This window comes from Tachyglossus aculeatus, chromosome 1, assembly GCF_015852505.1.
Source record: "Tachyglossus aculeatus isolate mTacAcu1 chromosome 1, mTacAcu1.pri, whole genome shotgun sequence".
Classification (NCBI taxonomy): Eukaryota; Metazoa; Chordata; class Mammalia; order Monotremata; family Tachyglossidae; genus Tachyglossus; species Tachyglossus aculeatus.
This window is the reverse complement of record NC_052066.1, coordinates 133917860-133931658: the sequence shown is the minus strand read 5'-3', so window position 1 is coordinate 133931658 and position 13799 is coordinate 133917860. Positions and strand designations below refer to the sequence as shown.

Genomic DNA, 13799 nt, shown 5'->3' with positions numbered 1-13799 from the left:
AGCAACTCTATTAACAATGAGACCCTGTCCATTGGTTTGGCTGGAAAAAAAAAAACACCCAAAAAACAGATGCATGCAGATCTATTCCCTAATTCATTTTACCTCCCAATCTTGCCAGGTCTTTCCATACAACATCCCCAGGATCCACCACCTTCCTTTCCACCTAAACGGATATTGTGGCTAGCCTGTTTTATCAGCCTCCTATTTAGTCTTCCTGCTTCCAGGTGCTCCCACTCCAAATTATACTGTACACAGCTGCATGGATCATATGCTAAAGTACCATTTAGGCTATAATTCTCTATTCCACAAAAACCTCCATTTCTTTCCACATCAAGCAAAAATTTCTCACAATTTGTTTTAAGGCACTCCACCTACTTTCCTATTTTACAGGTGTGCTCTCTTCATCTTGCTCTCTTTGTCCCTTCCAAGTAAACCTTTTGATTGTACCTTACCCTTAACTCTCCTGCCTCCCTCCCCTTGCTCATGCTGCTTCCCTGGCCTGGAACTCCCTACCTCCCCAAATCCATTGATGGCAGTATTCTTCATATCTAAAGACCTCCTAAAACCCCACCTCCAACAAGCCTTCTCCAGTTAATCTTCAGAACCCCAAGATGTTCAAACCCACCAGCCACCACTACCACTGGTGTCTGTATGACTACTGTAAATTCAATTATGTGTTTTGATTTGTAAACTGATTTGTATTTTTTTGGGGGGATGTCTCTCTAATAAGAGTATAAACTCTTTGTCAGAAAGGAACTTGCCACTTCCTAATGTTTGTGCTTTTCTAAGTGCCAAATACAGTGCATTGCACCCAGTGGACACTCAATAAATAAAACTACTATGCTGTGCGCAAATACCACCTTTTGCAGTCCTGGTTTGCTGGCCATAGGGAGTGTCTCATACTGTACTTAAATCTGCCTCATACTTCTGTTCTTCCCAACACCACTACTCAAGAACAATCCTTCTCCAATATCAGTGTACCGAAGTCAGGAGAGCCCACTCCATTTGATTCTAAATACACCACTGCCATATAGCATTACTGGACACCATGTATCATTATTCTTTAAAAATTATTTCTGCCCAATTTGCTAATATTAATTCCATTTCAGTCCACCATTATTCTGCTCTTGGGTAGCTGGCTATCATTCGTTCTTATAAGCTATGCCCAATAAATTGGCTATTGTGAGCATGACCTCAATGTTGAAGAATAATCATGATAATAATAATAATGGTATTTAAGGGCTTACTATGTTCCAGGCACTGTACTAAGCACTTGGGGTGATACAAGCAAATCAGGTTGGACACAGGCCCTGTCTCATGGAGGCTCACAGTCTCAATCCCCATTTTACAGATGAAGTAACTGAGGCAAAGAGAAGAGGAGTGACTAGGCCAAGGTCACATAGCAGGCAAGTAGCAGAGCTGGGATACTAACTGGATTCCCCAGCTTCAATGTAGGTGATACAGTTTTGCAACATAATGTAGAGAATAGCTCATAACTGATGTCAATATCTTGCTTGAAAAGCTAGCCAGACTCAGAATTTCCTTCACTCAGATTTCCCTCCCCACCTTCAATTCTTTGAACAAGCTCTCTGTATGTTTTTTTTTAACGGCCATTCCACATCTCCCTCTTAAATTGCACCCTAAGGCTTCTCTACTCCAAATATTGTATCCTGCCCTGTTCATGACCCACACCTCCTCCACAGCTAATTCTTTTAATGAGTATATCTTTGTTTACCTGATATTAGATTACCTGGTAATCTATAAAGTCTTTTCAATTTCCATTATAAAGTACATGCTCTTTCTAAGGGCAGTTATTTTATCAACGTTAGCCAAATAGATCAAGTTGTGGGATCTTTTTTTAATAGCAACTTGCTACTGTGAAACTTTTTCTTTTGGCTGTTTTCAGTTAGAAATACTCTGCCAAACAAAACAGTAGGAGGGAAACTATAAAAGACTTTGAAAGTACTAAAAAAAGAAGTAAGTGAACAAGCAGAGATCTAAACATAACTGCAAGTTCTATTCCCATGACCTCTGAAGGGAAAAAAAAAAGAAAATACACAATCAAAACTTAATTTTGTCTCAGACCAATATAACGATTTCTTTGAAGCAGAAATAATTTCCAACAGTATATAAACTCTTAAAACAAAAAATTCAGACTTGATTATGAGATAAGAGATTTAAAATCAGACAAATATGAGCTGAATGTGCTTTCCCAAATTACCCGTAGAATAAAAAAGCAATACTATAGCAGGTTCAAAAGAAATGAAGCTGAAAATTATCACTGCCAGATTGAGACATTCCATATTACCTTGAAAAATGAAATCAACATAGCTATATGATGACACAACCAACAAAACATTCTTCACCAATGGTGAACGGGAAGGATTTTCTGTAAAATCATCCAACTGTAAAAACATCATTGAGCATTTTTCCATTATCATCTTGGGAATAACTAGTTCACTTTCTTGGGACATAATATTCAAACATTGGACTGCTGAGCAACCTACTCACAGTATCTCAATCTTGTTTATCTCACTGCTAACCCCTCACCAATATCCTGCCTCTGCCCTGGAACTCCCCCTTCAGAGTTGACAGACCATCACTCTCCCTTCCTTAAAAGCCTTATTAAAATCACATCTCCTCCAGGAGGTCTTCCCCCAGTAGCCCTCATTTCCCCTACTTCCTCCCACTTCTGCACTGCCCTTCCAGTTGGATTTGTACCCTTCATTCACCACACTCTCAGTCCTACAGCACTTATGTACATATCCATAATTCATTTAAATACCTGTCTCCCCCCCTGAAATGTAAACTTCTCGTGGGCAGGGAACATGCCTACTAAATCTGTCATACTGTACTCTTCTTAGCATTTAGTACAGTTCTCTGCACACAGTAAACACTCAGTAGATACATTTGATCGACTGTTCCGATGAGAATGAAATCCTCACAGGCACCTCAAAATAAAGATGTCTAAAATGGAACTACTAATTTCTTCATCTTAATCTGCTCCTCTTCCCACTTTCCATGTCTCAGTCAATAGCATAACCATCGTCCCTGACAGAAGTCCTTAATCTTGGAGCCATTCTTGACTCCTCACTCTCCTTCAAGTAACTACCAAATCCTGCCAGGTCTTCCTACCTAATGTTTCTTGGCTCTTTCCCTTCCTTCCTAACCAAACAACTACCACTTTGGTAAAAGCTCAAATCATATCAGAGCTAGTGTATTATATCAGCCTCCACTCTGGTTTCCTTCCCACCTTTCTCCTCTCCCAGTCTCCCCCTCACCAATATGCATTATATGCTGCTGAATATGTCATCTTCTTGAGGCATCTCTTCTCTCTGCACTCCTAATCTTTTACTGGTTCTCCATGTTCCTCCTCATCGAACAAAACCCTGCTCACAGTTGTTTCCACCATCTCACTCCCCTTAGATATCTGTTTCCTTCACCCTCTACTCTCTAACCCATTTTCTCCATTCCTCTCAAGAGAGACTGTATTTCAGTCTCTCTCTCTTTTTTGTGGTATTTGTTGAGTGTTTTACTATGTGCCAGGCACTATACTAAGCGCTGGGGTAGATATAAGCTAATCAGGTTGAACACAGGACTCACAGTCTCAATCTCCATTTCACACAGGAGACAACTCAGGCACAGAGAAGTTAAGTGACTTGCCCAAGGTCACACAGCAGACAAGTAGCAGAGTCAGGATAGCACCCAGGCTTTCCTGACTTCTGGGCCCGTGTGCCCATGCCGCTTCTCAGACTCTGTTTTGACTCTCTTGACTTCCACTCACACATAATTGTTCCCCCAGTTTGGAACTCTCATTGTTCCAAAGCAAACACACAAAAAGCCTTTAGCCTTTTTATGGGCAGGGATTATTACACTTGTTTGTTTATACTCCCCAGGTGGTTAATGCAATGCATTTCATACAGTCAGTGCTTAATAAAAACAACTACTACCACTACTATTACTACTACTTCCACCTCAGCTTTCCCCATAGTCAAAGCCCTTCTGAAAGCCCACCTCCTCCAAAATCTCTTCCTTGACTGATTTTCAGCAACCTAAGTTGAATAAGAGCCATCTCTAGCACTCACATACTTATTAATCCTCAGCACGTATTTCTATATGTTCATGCAATTGCCTGCTCAATTATTTATTTTTGATTACTCTGTTTGAAAAGAGTTTTATGTCTATCTTTCTCCATTGGAAATTCATGCTCCTTGGAGACGAAAAAAGTGTCACGTTTGTACAGTGGCTCTCCAGTCAAACAGTCACTACAGGGGTCCAAACACATGTCATATCACAACTCAACTACCATCACATCATCATCATTGGTATTTATTGAATGTTCATTGTATGCAGTGCACTGATCTAAACACCTGGGAAAGTACAATACTTATAGAGTTGGTAGGCACATTCCCTGTCCAAAATGATCTTACAGTCTAAAAAAGGGAGACAGACATTAATATAAATAAATCCACATCAACCTCCTTGCAGAATTCCCTGCATCCATTCTCTCTTCTAACTATCCCATACTTTACTCTGCTTCCTGGATCATTTTCCTAATACATTGTGTGACTTACTCTCGCTCCTCTCCCACTATACCTTTGCTCATATGCTTCTTTCTTAAACCAACCTACTCAATGTGCTCCGTTTTCATTTCTCACATTATAGACCTCTTGCTTCTACCCTCTTCCTACCTGTAATTCCCTCCCTCTTTACATCCAGCAGACCACTGCTTTCTCCATTTTCAAGGCCCTACTGAAATCACATCTCCTCCAGGAGTCCTTCCTGATTAATTTTATCCCCCAAACTATTTCTGCTTATCCCTTAACTGCCACTTCACCATTTTCCATCACCAAGCACTTGGGTATTCTCTCTCCTGCTCTCTATCTCTCCCTCTCACACAAATACCGACACACACACACACACACACACACACACACTCACACACATACACACCACACCTTTGAATTTATGTTCATATCTCCATTCTCTATTGCTTTCTCCTACCTGTACCTCATCACAGTGTCTGTTTCTTCCACTGGACTGAAGCTCCTTGAGGACAGGGCTCATATCTACTAATTCTTTTATGACCTTTCAAGCATAAGTGCAGTACTCAATACCAAATAAATGCTCTATAAATACTATTGATTGACTATACTCACTGGGCACTCAATAAATATTACCACTAGAACCATTACTATATATACCCAATCTGTTCTACCTCTTACTTGGACTGTGAGCCCACGTGGGACAGGGACTGTGTCCAAACTAATTAACTTGCATCCATCCCAGTGCTTAGAATAAAGGATATGACCAATTCCTACAACTAAACTTCAAAGGTGGTCCTGAGGCACCCTAAAAGAACTAGGATTTGGAACTCTCCTTACCTCCAGTCGTAACTCCCTGCCCTGGAACATTTTGGGCAAAATAGCATTAGGGGACAGATAATGATGACATCAGATTATATTCTGAGTATTTTCAGAGAATTCCTTGACGATCTTGAATCATGTCACAATTGACTAACCAATGAATTTTACCTACCTGAGGTACCCATTTTGCAGACACAAAACTAGTCACTTCTATTACTGACAAGCCTGTTTGGGAGAGTTGATTGATGAGCTCAATTTTTATGTTGGTGGGCACGATGGTCTAGAAAAACAAAAAAATTTTACTATACAGACAAAAAGAATTCACAGGAATCTAGAGAGCCAAATTATGAAAATATTTTTTCTAATTTAAATGTAATTGCATTTAAAAGAAAGGCTTGTGTTCAGTTACTATAAATTTAATATACACCATGAATAAAGATAAATAAGCACTTAAGTTATGTCACGTTGTTAACTCTTAAAATAATCAGTTGTTTCAACTCACACTTAATGTCCACATTATAAACTTAAATTGTCTTACCTGTTCATTCTGCAAGCCATCTCTGGGCCCAACTTCTACTATTTTAACATATTCAGGAAGGCCAGGTAATTGAGTTGCCTGAAATATAAAATTTCAGACACTGTAAAAATTAACCATTATGGGTAGAATTTTAAACTTGACTGTGTGAGTGTGGTGGCATGAAGGGCACACACACAAACACACACACACAGAAAGATATGTTTGTCCTTCATATTTGGAGATGACCTACTGGTGATGCACTTCACAACTGACTGCATGTTTGGCTTGAAAAGGTCAGTAAGGGACACATAATCTCACAGAAAAAATCATAATTTTCTATTTTGCCTCCTTGTTTCTATCTACAAATGAAAATTTTGCTTAAAGATATCACCTCCCTTCTTGATGGCAGTGTGTCATGATGGTCTTGCCCCCTCCTACTTTCTCCTGATCTCCTACTACAGCCTGCATGGCTTAGTGGAAAGAGCCCAGGCTTGGGAGTCAGGGGTCACGGAGTCAAATCCCGGCTCCTCCAATTGTCAGCTGTGTGACTTTGGGCAAGTCACTTAACTTCTCTGGGCCTCAGTTACCTCATCTGTAAAATGGGGATTAGAACTGTGACTGTCCCACGTGGGATACCTGATTACCTTGTATCTCCCCCAGAGCTTAGAACAGTGCTTAACAAATACCATTATTAAAGCACTTAGTACAGTGTTTTGCACATAGTAAGCGCTCACTAAATACGATTGAATGATCTACTACTATAGTCCAGCCCACATACTGGAGTCTTCTCTATCTCACCACCAACCTCTTACACATATCCTCCCCCTAGCCTGGAATTCTCTCCTTCTCCATGTATGTCAGACCACCACTCTCCCCACCTTCAAACCATTATTGAGGTCACGACTCCTCCAAGAAGTCTTCCCCGATTAAGCCCTCTTTTCCCTGTCACCCTCTCCCTTCTGTGTCATCTATGCATTTGGATCTGTGACCTTTGGGTATTTGATATGTGTCCCACCTTCAACCCCGCAGCACTTATGTACATATCTTTAAATTATTATACATTATTTATTTACATTAATGTCTTTCTCCCCCACTAGACTGTAAGCTCTTTGTGGGCAGGGAACATGTCTGTTCTAACTAACTCTGTTATATTGTACTCTCCCAAGCACTTAGTACACTGCTCTGCACATAGGAAGCAAATACCACTGACTGAGTTTATTTTTGCTGAGAAAGTTAATGACAATCACTCAAAAGAATGAAAACTACATGGAAAATATTTAAGCCTTGAAGGATACCTAGACTAGTTATATTATTTTCATCAAAAATCAGTCTCATTACTTTAGTGCCTTTAGAGAAGCAGTGTGACCTAGTGGATAGAGCACAGACCTGGAGCTGATGACCTGGGTTCTAATCCCAGCTCCTCCATTAGCCTGCTTTGTGTCCTAGGGCAAGTCTCTTAACTTTTTCTGTGCCTCAGTTACCTCTTCTCTCAATATCTGTTCTCCCTCCCGCTTACCCATTCATTTACATTTGTTGAGTGCTTACTGTGTGGAGAGCACTGTACTAAGCACTTGGGAAAGTACTTGGTATATGAGCCCCATGTAAGACAATGACTGCATCTGATCTGCTTATACTGTATCAACCCCAGTGCTTAGTACAGTGCTTGCCATGTAGTAAGCACTTAATACCCCAAATATTATCATCATCATCATAATTATGTCCTTTCCCTCCTGGTGACCATGAATGCAAGGAAGGAAAGGAGACAATAAGAGGAGTGGGGCAAATAGGGTATATAAAGAAAGGAAGAGAAATTTAGGAGATTGTGAAGTTGAAGTCACCCAGCATTCTGTGGCACTGATACAAGATTCCAATATTAAAGACACAGACAAAAAATGTGCAAAATTGGTCATGCATTTAATTTTTGTATAATCATAATAATTATTATTATCATGGCATTTGTTAAGCATTTATTATGTGCCAGCTCTGTACTAAGCACTGGGGTGGATACAAGCAAATCTGGTTGGACACAGTCCCTGCCCCACATGGGGTTCAAAGTCTCAATCTCCATTTACAGATAAAGTAACTGAGGCCCACAGAAGTGAGATGGCCTGCCCAAGGTCACACAGCAGCCAAGTGATGTAGCCGGGATTAGAACCCATGACATTCTGCCCCCAAGGCCCGTGCTCTAGCCACTAAGCCATGCTTCTTCTATGGTACTTAAGTGCTTATGATATTTGTTAAATGCTTACTATGTAAACCCGTTGTAGGCAGGGAATGCATCTGTTTATTATTATATTGTACTGTGCTAAATGCTTAGTATAATGCTCTGCACACTGTAAATGCTCAATAAATATGACTGAAAGAATGAATGACTATGTGCCAGACACTGTACTAAGTGCTGGGGTAGAAACACGCTAATCAGGTAGGACACAGTCCAGGTCCCCTTTGGGCTCACAGTCTTAATCCCATTTTGTCAACGAGGGAACTGAGGCACAGAGAAGTTCAGTTAAGTGGTCACACAGCAGGTGTGTGGTGGAGCCAAGATTAGAACTTTGACTCCCAGGCCCATGTTCTTTTCACAAGTCCACATTGCTTCTCAAATGAAACTAGAGTAATTTTGGGTTCTGAAGTAGTCATTCATTCATTTATTTGTTGAGCGCTTGCTGTGTGCAGAACACTGTGCTAAGCACTTGGGAGAGTACAATATAACACAGTGTGGCTCAGTGGAAAGAGTACAGGCCTGGGAGTCAGAGGCCTGGGAGGCCTGGGTACTAATCTGGATCCACCACTTGTCTGCTGACCTTGGGCCAGCCATTTAACTTCTCTGTGCATCAGTTCTCAGCGTTGGCTCAGGGGAAAGAGCACGGGCTTTGGAGTCAGAGGTCACGGGTTCAAATCCCAGCTCTATCAACTGTCAGCTGTTTGACTTTGGGCAAGTCACTTGACTTCTCTGTGCCTCAGTTACCTCATCTGTAAAATGCGATTAAGACTGTGAGGCCCCCGTGGGACAACCTGATCACCTTGTAACCTCCCCAGCACTCAGAACAATGCTTTGCACATAGTAGGTGCTTAATAAATGTCATTATTATTATTCGCTCATCTGTAAAATGGGGATTAAGACTGTAAGCCTCACGTGTTGACAAACTGATAACTTTGTATCTATCCCAGCACATAGAACAATGTTTGGCACATACTAAGCACTTAATAAATACCATAACCATTATTACAACACATTCCCTGACTACAACAAGCTTACAGTCTCGAGAGCCGGGCTTAGAGTCTAAAGGGGAAGTAAAATACTTATGAAACTTTTCCAATGTCTGCCCATGCTTGTCAATTGATGGACTGCACCAAGAGATTGGATAGCAAAAAGAAAGTTGTTGGTAACTACCAATAACCTCTCAAGGAACTTGGTGTGAGTTAATATGTTGGCAAGTATTTTAGGTGCTGCTAGTAGGAAGTATGAGAAATGTTAGTTAGCTTTAACTGGATGTTTATGAGGAATGTACTCAATAGCTGTTGTTGGTCAACATGCCAATTGACCAATCATTTGATAGTACTTAGTGAGTATTTCCTTTGAGCAGAGCAATATACTGAGCATGTGAGAGAGTACAATATAGTTATTCTTTCAGATCCCCCACCGTCAAGGAAGTAGGATGATAATTAGACTTCTAGACTGTAAACCCGGTATGGGCAGGGATTGTCTCTCTTTATTGCTGAATTGTACTTTCCAAGTTCTTAGTACAGTGCTCTGTACACAGTAAGAGTTCAATAAATACGAATGAATGAATGAATATATCTGTCTTTGTTAATAGCTCAACTGGATGAATTGACATTTCTTTGACTTTCCTTCTCCTGCCTTGCCCTACACCTCCCTCCAGCATCTTCTCACTTCTTGTTCTTTGTGTCCCTGTCTTCTGGCTTCCCTTCTTCTTCTCATCCTTTACCACTTCAGCTCCCCACCCCAAAACTTCAAACCTGATCCAGTTATGCTTCCCTCCCCTCTGTGGTAGTAGTCCCCAAGACGCAAGCACCATTTATTACTTTACAGCTGCCTGCATTCCTGTCATGCCGGCTTCATTCCAGAATCCCTTGTCCTCACTGCCCGAGTTTCCCCAGTCTAACAGTTATGGGGCCAGAGGGCCGGGGATAGCAGATCCTTAGGTTAAAAGTCAGACTTGACAGGGCATAAGGGTGCATTTTCACACATGTGAAAAGGTTTAGCTGGGCTTATATCAGCAGGAAATTGAGATTAATGAGGCCCTGCATATTAAGGTGTTATAAGAGAATAAAGCATCCTTTAACACTGCACCCGAGGGGTCTACGAAACTTACATCTTTCACACCAACTGGAAAATAAAATCCTAAGGAGAGTGGTTCTCACAGGGCTTCTCATGTTGTTCTTAGTTCAAATACATTAAAGCCCCCTGCCTGTGACAACTAGTGGCTTGGAGATATTTATATTTATAGACATTAAAAGTCCTGCTGTGCTAGGAACCACACACTGCCCCTTTTCCCACCATATTCACCCTCAAGCACTCCAAATATTCGCCAGCCCTTAGGGAGCTGACACCGCACAGCAGTGGTGATTCCCAGACAGATCTGCCCCAGACATGCCCGACGAACATCACATTACTGCTACTAAACTCGAGACATAATTTTATGTGTAAATAAAGACTTTATGAGGCCTGAAATATCATTCTCGGCTGCAAGAATTCCCAGAGAGAACATCTCCACTATGCCCAGATGAAATGCAAACCATCCTCTGACTGGGAAGGCTGCTGAAAAGGAGTTTTGTATGTGGGAGCCGTCATCACCAGAAAACAAAGTTGGCTTTCGGAAGGGGATTTTGTTTCTAAAACCCACTGCTTCATTTCCACTGGGGCTAACTGGGGTTCAGCCCAGAGGTTGTGGGTAGAGTCTTATTACTGCTACCGGGCAAATTAACAGGGCAGTCCCATTCTACCCTCTCCAGGAGTCATCCAAAGCAGGTGATCTTTACTCAACTCAGTTGTACTCTATGTGTGAGGGAAGACTGCAAAGTCTGCAACTGAAGAACTAGAATAAAAGTCCCTTCTCACCATCCTGCCACTCCTTTGACCCTCACAAGTTGCAGCCCTGAGAGAGTTCATGCTGGGAGAGCTGCAGGTATTGAGTATATGGCATCTTTCAGAAAGAAACATAAGCTACTTTAAGGAGATTTGTGATTTTCCAACAGAAAGCAGGAACCATTTCCAAGAGCTCATCAGATAGTATCATAGTAGTCTCATAGCATTTACAATTCCCTTCCCTATGCTGCCATGTTTCTCACTTGCAAGGTTCATTTTTACATACCCAACAGATAAATGAATCAATAGCATCCTTATCACATTTTCCTATTTTCAATGTTCACAATCTGTGTTTCTCCTACCACACTATGTAGAAATTTTAGTTGTCAGCTACCTTATAAGGATGAGGGGTTGAATAAACATAGCTGATATTTGAACCTCCCTCATCTAAGTGCTCCAAAGATTATGTGTAGACTACGGCTATCTTTGGCAGTTTTATTGGACTGCACTTGTTAATGGACAAAAAGTAAATTATGCACATACATTTTAAACCCTCATGTGGGGCTGCCATGACTGAAAGGATTGAAGAGGTGAAAAGTGAACCACAAAACATAAATAATAATAATAATGATAATGATAATAATGGTACTTGTTAAGTGCTTACTATGTGCCAAGCACTCTTCTAAGCACTGGGGTAGATACAAATTAATCAATCGATCGTATTTATTGAGTGCTTACTGTGTGCAGAGCACTGCACTAAGCGCTTGGGAAGTACAAATTAATGAGGTAAGTACATTAAGTACAATTAATGAGGTTGGACACAGTCCCTGTCCCACATTGAGATCACTCTTGATCCCCATTTTACAGATGAAGTAACTGAGGCACAAAGAAATGAAGTGACTTGCCTAAAGTCATAGCAGACATGTAGTGGAGCCAGGATTAGAAACCAAGTCCTTCTGACTCATAGGCCCATGCTCTATCCACACTGCTTAACTGTTCACCATGAGATGTACAGTGAGTAAAGACGACTTGTATGTGGCTTTCAAGCTATCATTTGGCCACCACCCAATTTTACTCTATTATTTTCCTTCCCTCTTGATGACCATAAATGTGAGGAAGGCAGAGAGACACTTAGAGGAGTGGGGCAAGCTGGCTTCCACCCAGACGCACCCCAGGTTAACTAGCCTTATTCCAAATGCCCTGTGGATACAATCAGTATCATTTGATAATGTTTGCGATTGGACTCCATTCTACTCCTTACATTCCAGACCAAAGTAAGATAAGTGAATCCCTCTCTGATCCCAAATATCCTTAGTCTGAGATTGCTGAAAACTCAATGAATGGATTAAAACCACAGTGTGGTTCTGATTTTCAAGGGATTTAAGAGACACCCAAGTTGATAACCAAGGAAGTTGCTGAACAGAGAAGACAGAATGATTTAGAATTGGATGATTTAGATGTCAGTGCCTTCACTGCATCTCATTCAGAGGAGTTGTTCTCCTGCAAAGACCTTATTGAATTATGAAAATCATTACTGCAAGATGCCAAAATGAAATAAAAAAGCAAGGTTTTATCACCACCAGCTAAAATATTGGAACTAACATGTCTTACATTAATGTTCAAGAAATCAGGTGAATTTATAAATATGACTGAAAGAGAAAACTGGATGATGAATAGAGGAATTCAAAGAGATACAGAGATTGTCAGGATGAATTGTCTTGCTGTAGATTGACTTAAAGAGAAATGAAGGCTGATATTCAAATTATTTGCCAAAGTTGAAAAATTGTAATAAAAATCAGCAGAACAAGTATCCCCATGGCAGTTTCCTTGAACGATTCAGTCATATGACAACTTCTTATTAATAGAATATTATGATGTTATGCTTTGGCTTAATCAAGTAATTAATCACTGATATTTCATAAGCATTTACTGGGTGTCAAGCACTGTTCTCAGCCTTTGAATTGTAGACACTACAATGTTCCCTGTCCACAAAGAACTTAAAGACAGACATTCAAATAAATTACAGATAGGGGAAATGGCTAATTACAAAGAACTGTGGGGCTGTGAGTAGGATGAATATCAAGTTCGTAGATCGAAGTGCATAGGTGCCTAGGGAAAATGAGAGTTTAGTCCGGGAAGGCCTTTTGGAGGACGTATGATTTAAGTAGGACTTTGAAGAGAAAAGAGTGGCAATCTGTCTGATATGTGAAGGGGGAGAGAGTTCCAGGCTAGAGAGAGGACATGGTCAAGGGATCGATGGAGAGATATTTGAGATTGGTGTAAAGGGAGTAGGTGGACACTAGAAGTGTGAAGTGAACAGTCTGGGTTGTTATAGGACATAATAATAATGATGGTATTTGTAAAGCGCTTACTATGTACCAAGCACTGTTCTAAGTCCTGGGGTGGACACAAGAAAATTGAGATGAACACAGTCCCTATCTCAACTTTGGGCTCATAGTCTCAATCCCCATTTTAAAGATGAGGTAATAGAGGCAGAGAGAAGTAAAGTGACTTTCCCAAGGTCACACAGCAGATAAGTGGCAGATTCGGGGTTAGAACTCATGACCTTTTGATTCACAGGCCCATGCTCTATCCACTACACCAGGACATCTGCCCATGCTCTATCCACTACACCAGGACAAGGAAAGCTAGAGAAGCAGCATGGCTTAGTGAAAAGAGTACAGGCTTGGAGACAGAGGGTGTGGGTTCTAATTCCAGCTCTGCCACTTGTCTGCTGTGTCACCTTGGGCAAGTCACTTAATTTCTCTGTGCGTCAGTTCTCTCCTCTGTAAAATGGGGATTAAGACTGTGAGACCCACGTGGAAAACCTGATTACCTTGTATCTACCCCAGCGCTTAGAACAGGGCTT

The 13799-nt window shown here is 41.0% G+C and overlaps 1 protein-coding gene across 3 annotated transcripts in view; it reads right to left on the bottom strand.

The window, feature by feature from the left end:
- The window catches only part of HMGCLL1 (3-hydroxymethyl-3-methylglutaryl-CoA lyase like 1), a 200724-nt gene that overhangs the window by 151154 nt on the left and 35771 nt on the right, over positions 1 to 13799 (bottom strand). For all 3 annotated transcript variants that reach the window (XM_038746535.1, XM_038746544.1, XM_038746551.1), the window contains exons 2-3: positions 5905 to 5982; positions 5539 to 5646 (exon numbers count right to left, since the gene is read on the bottom strand). In XM_038746535.1, coding sequence (XP_038602463.1) covers positions 5539 to 5646; positions 5905 to 5982 — 186 coding nt within the window. The remainder of the gene's footprint in view (positions 1 to 5538; positions 5647 to 5904; positions 5983 to 13799) is intronic.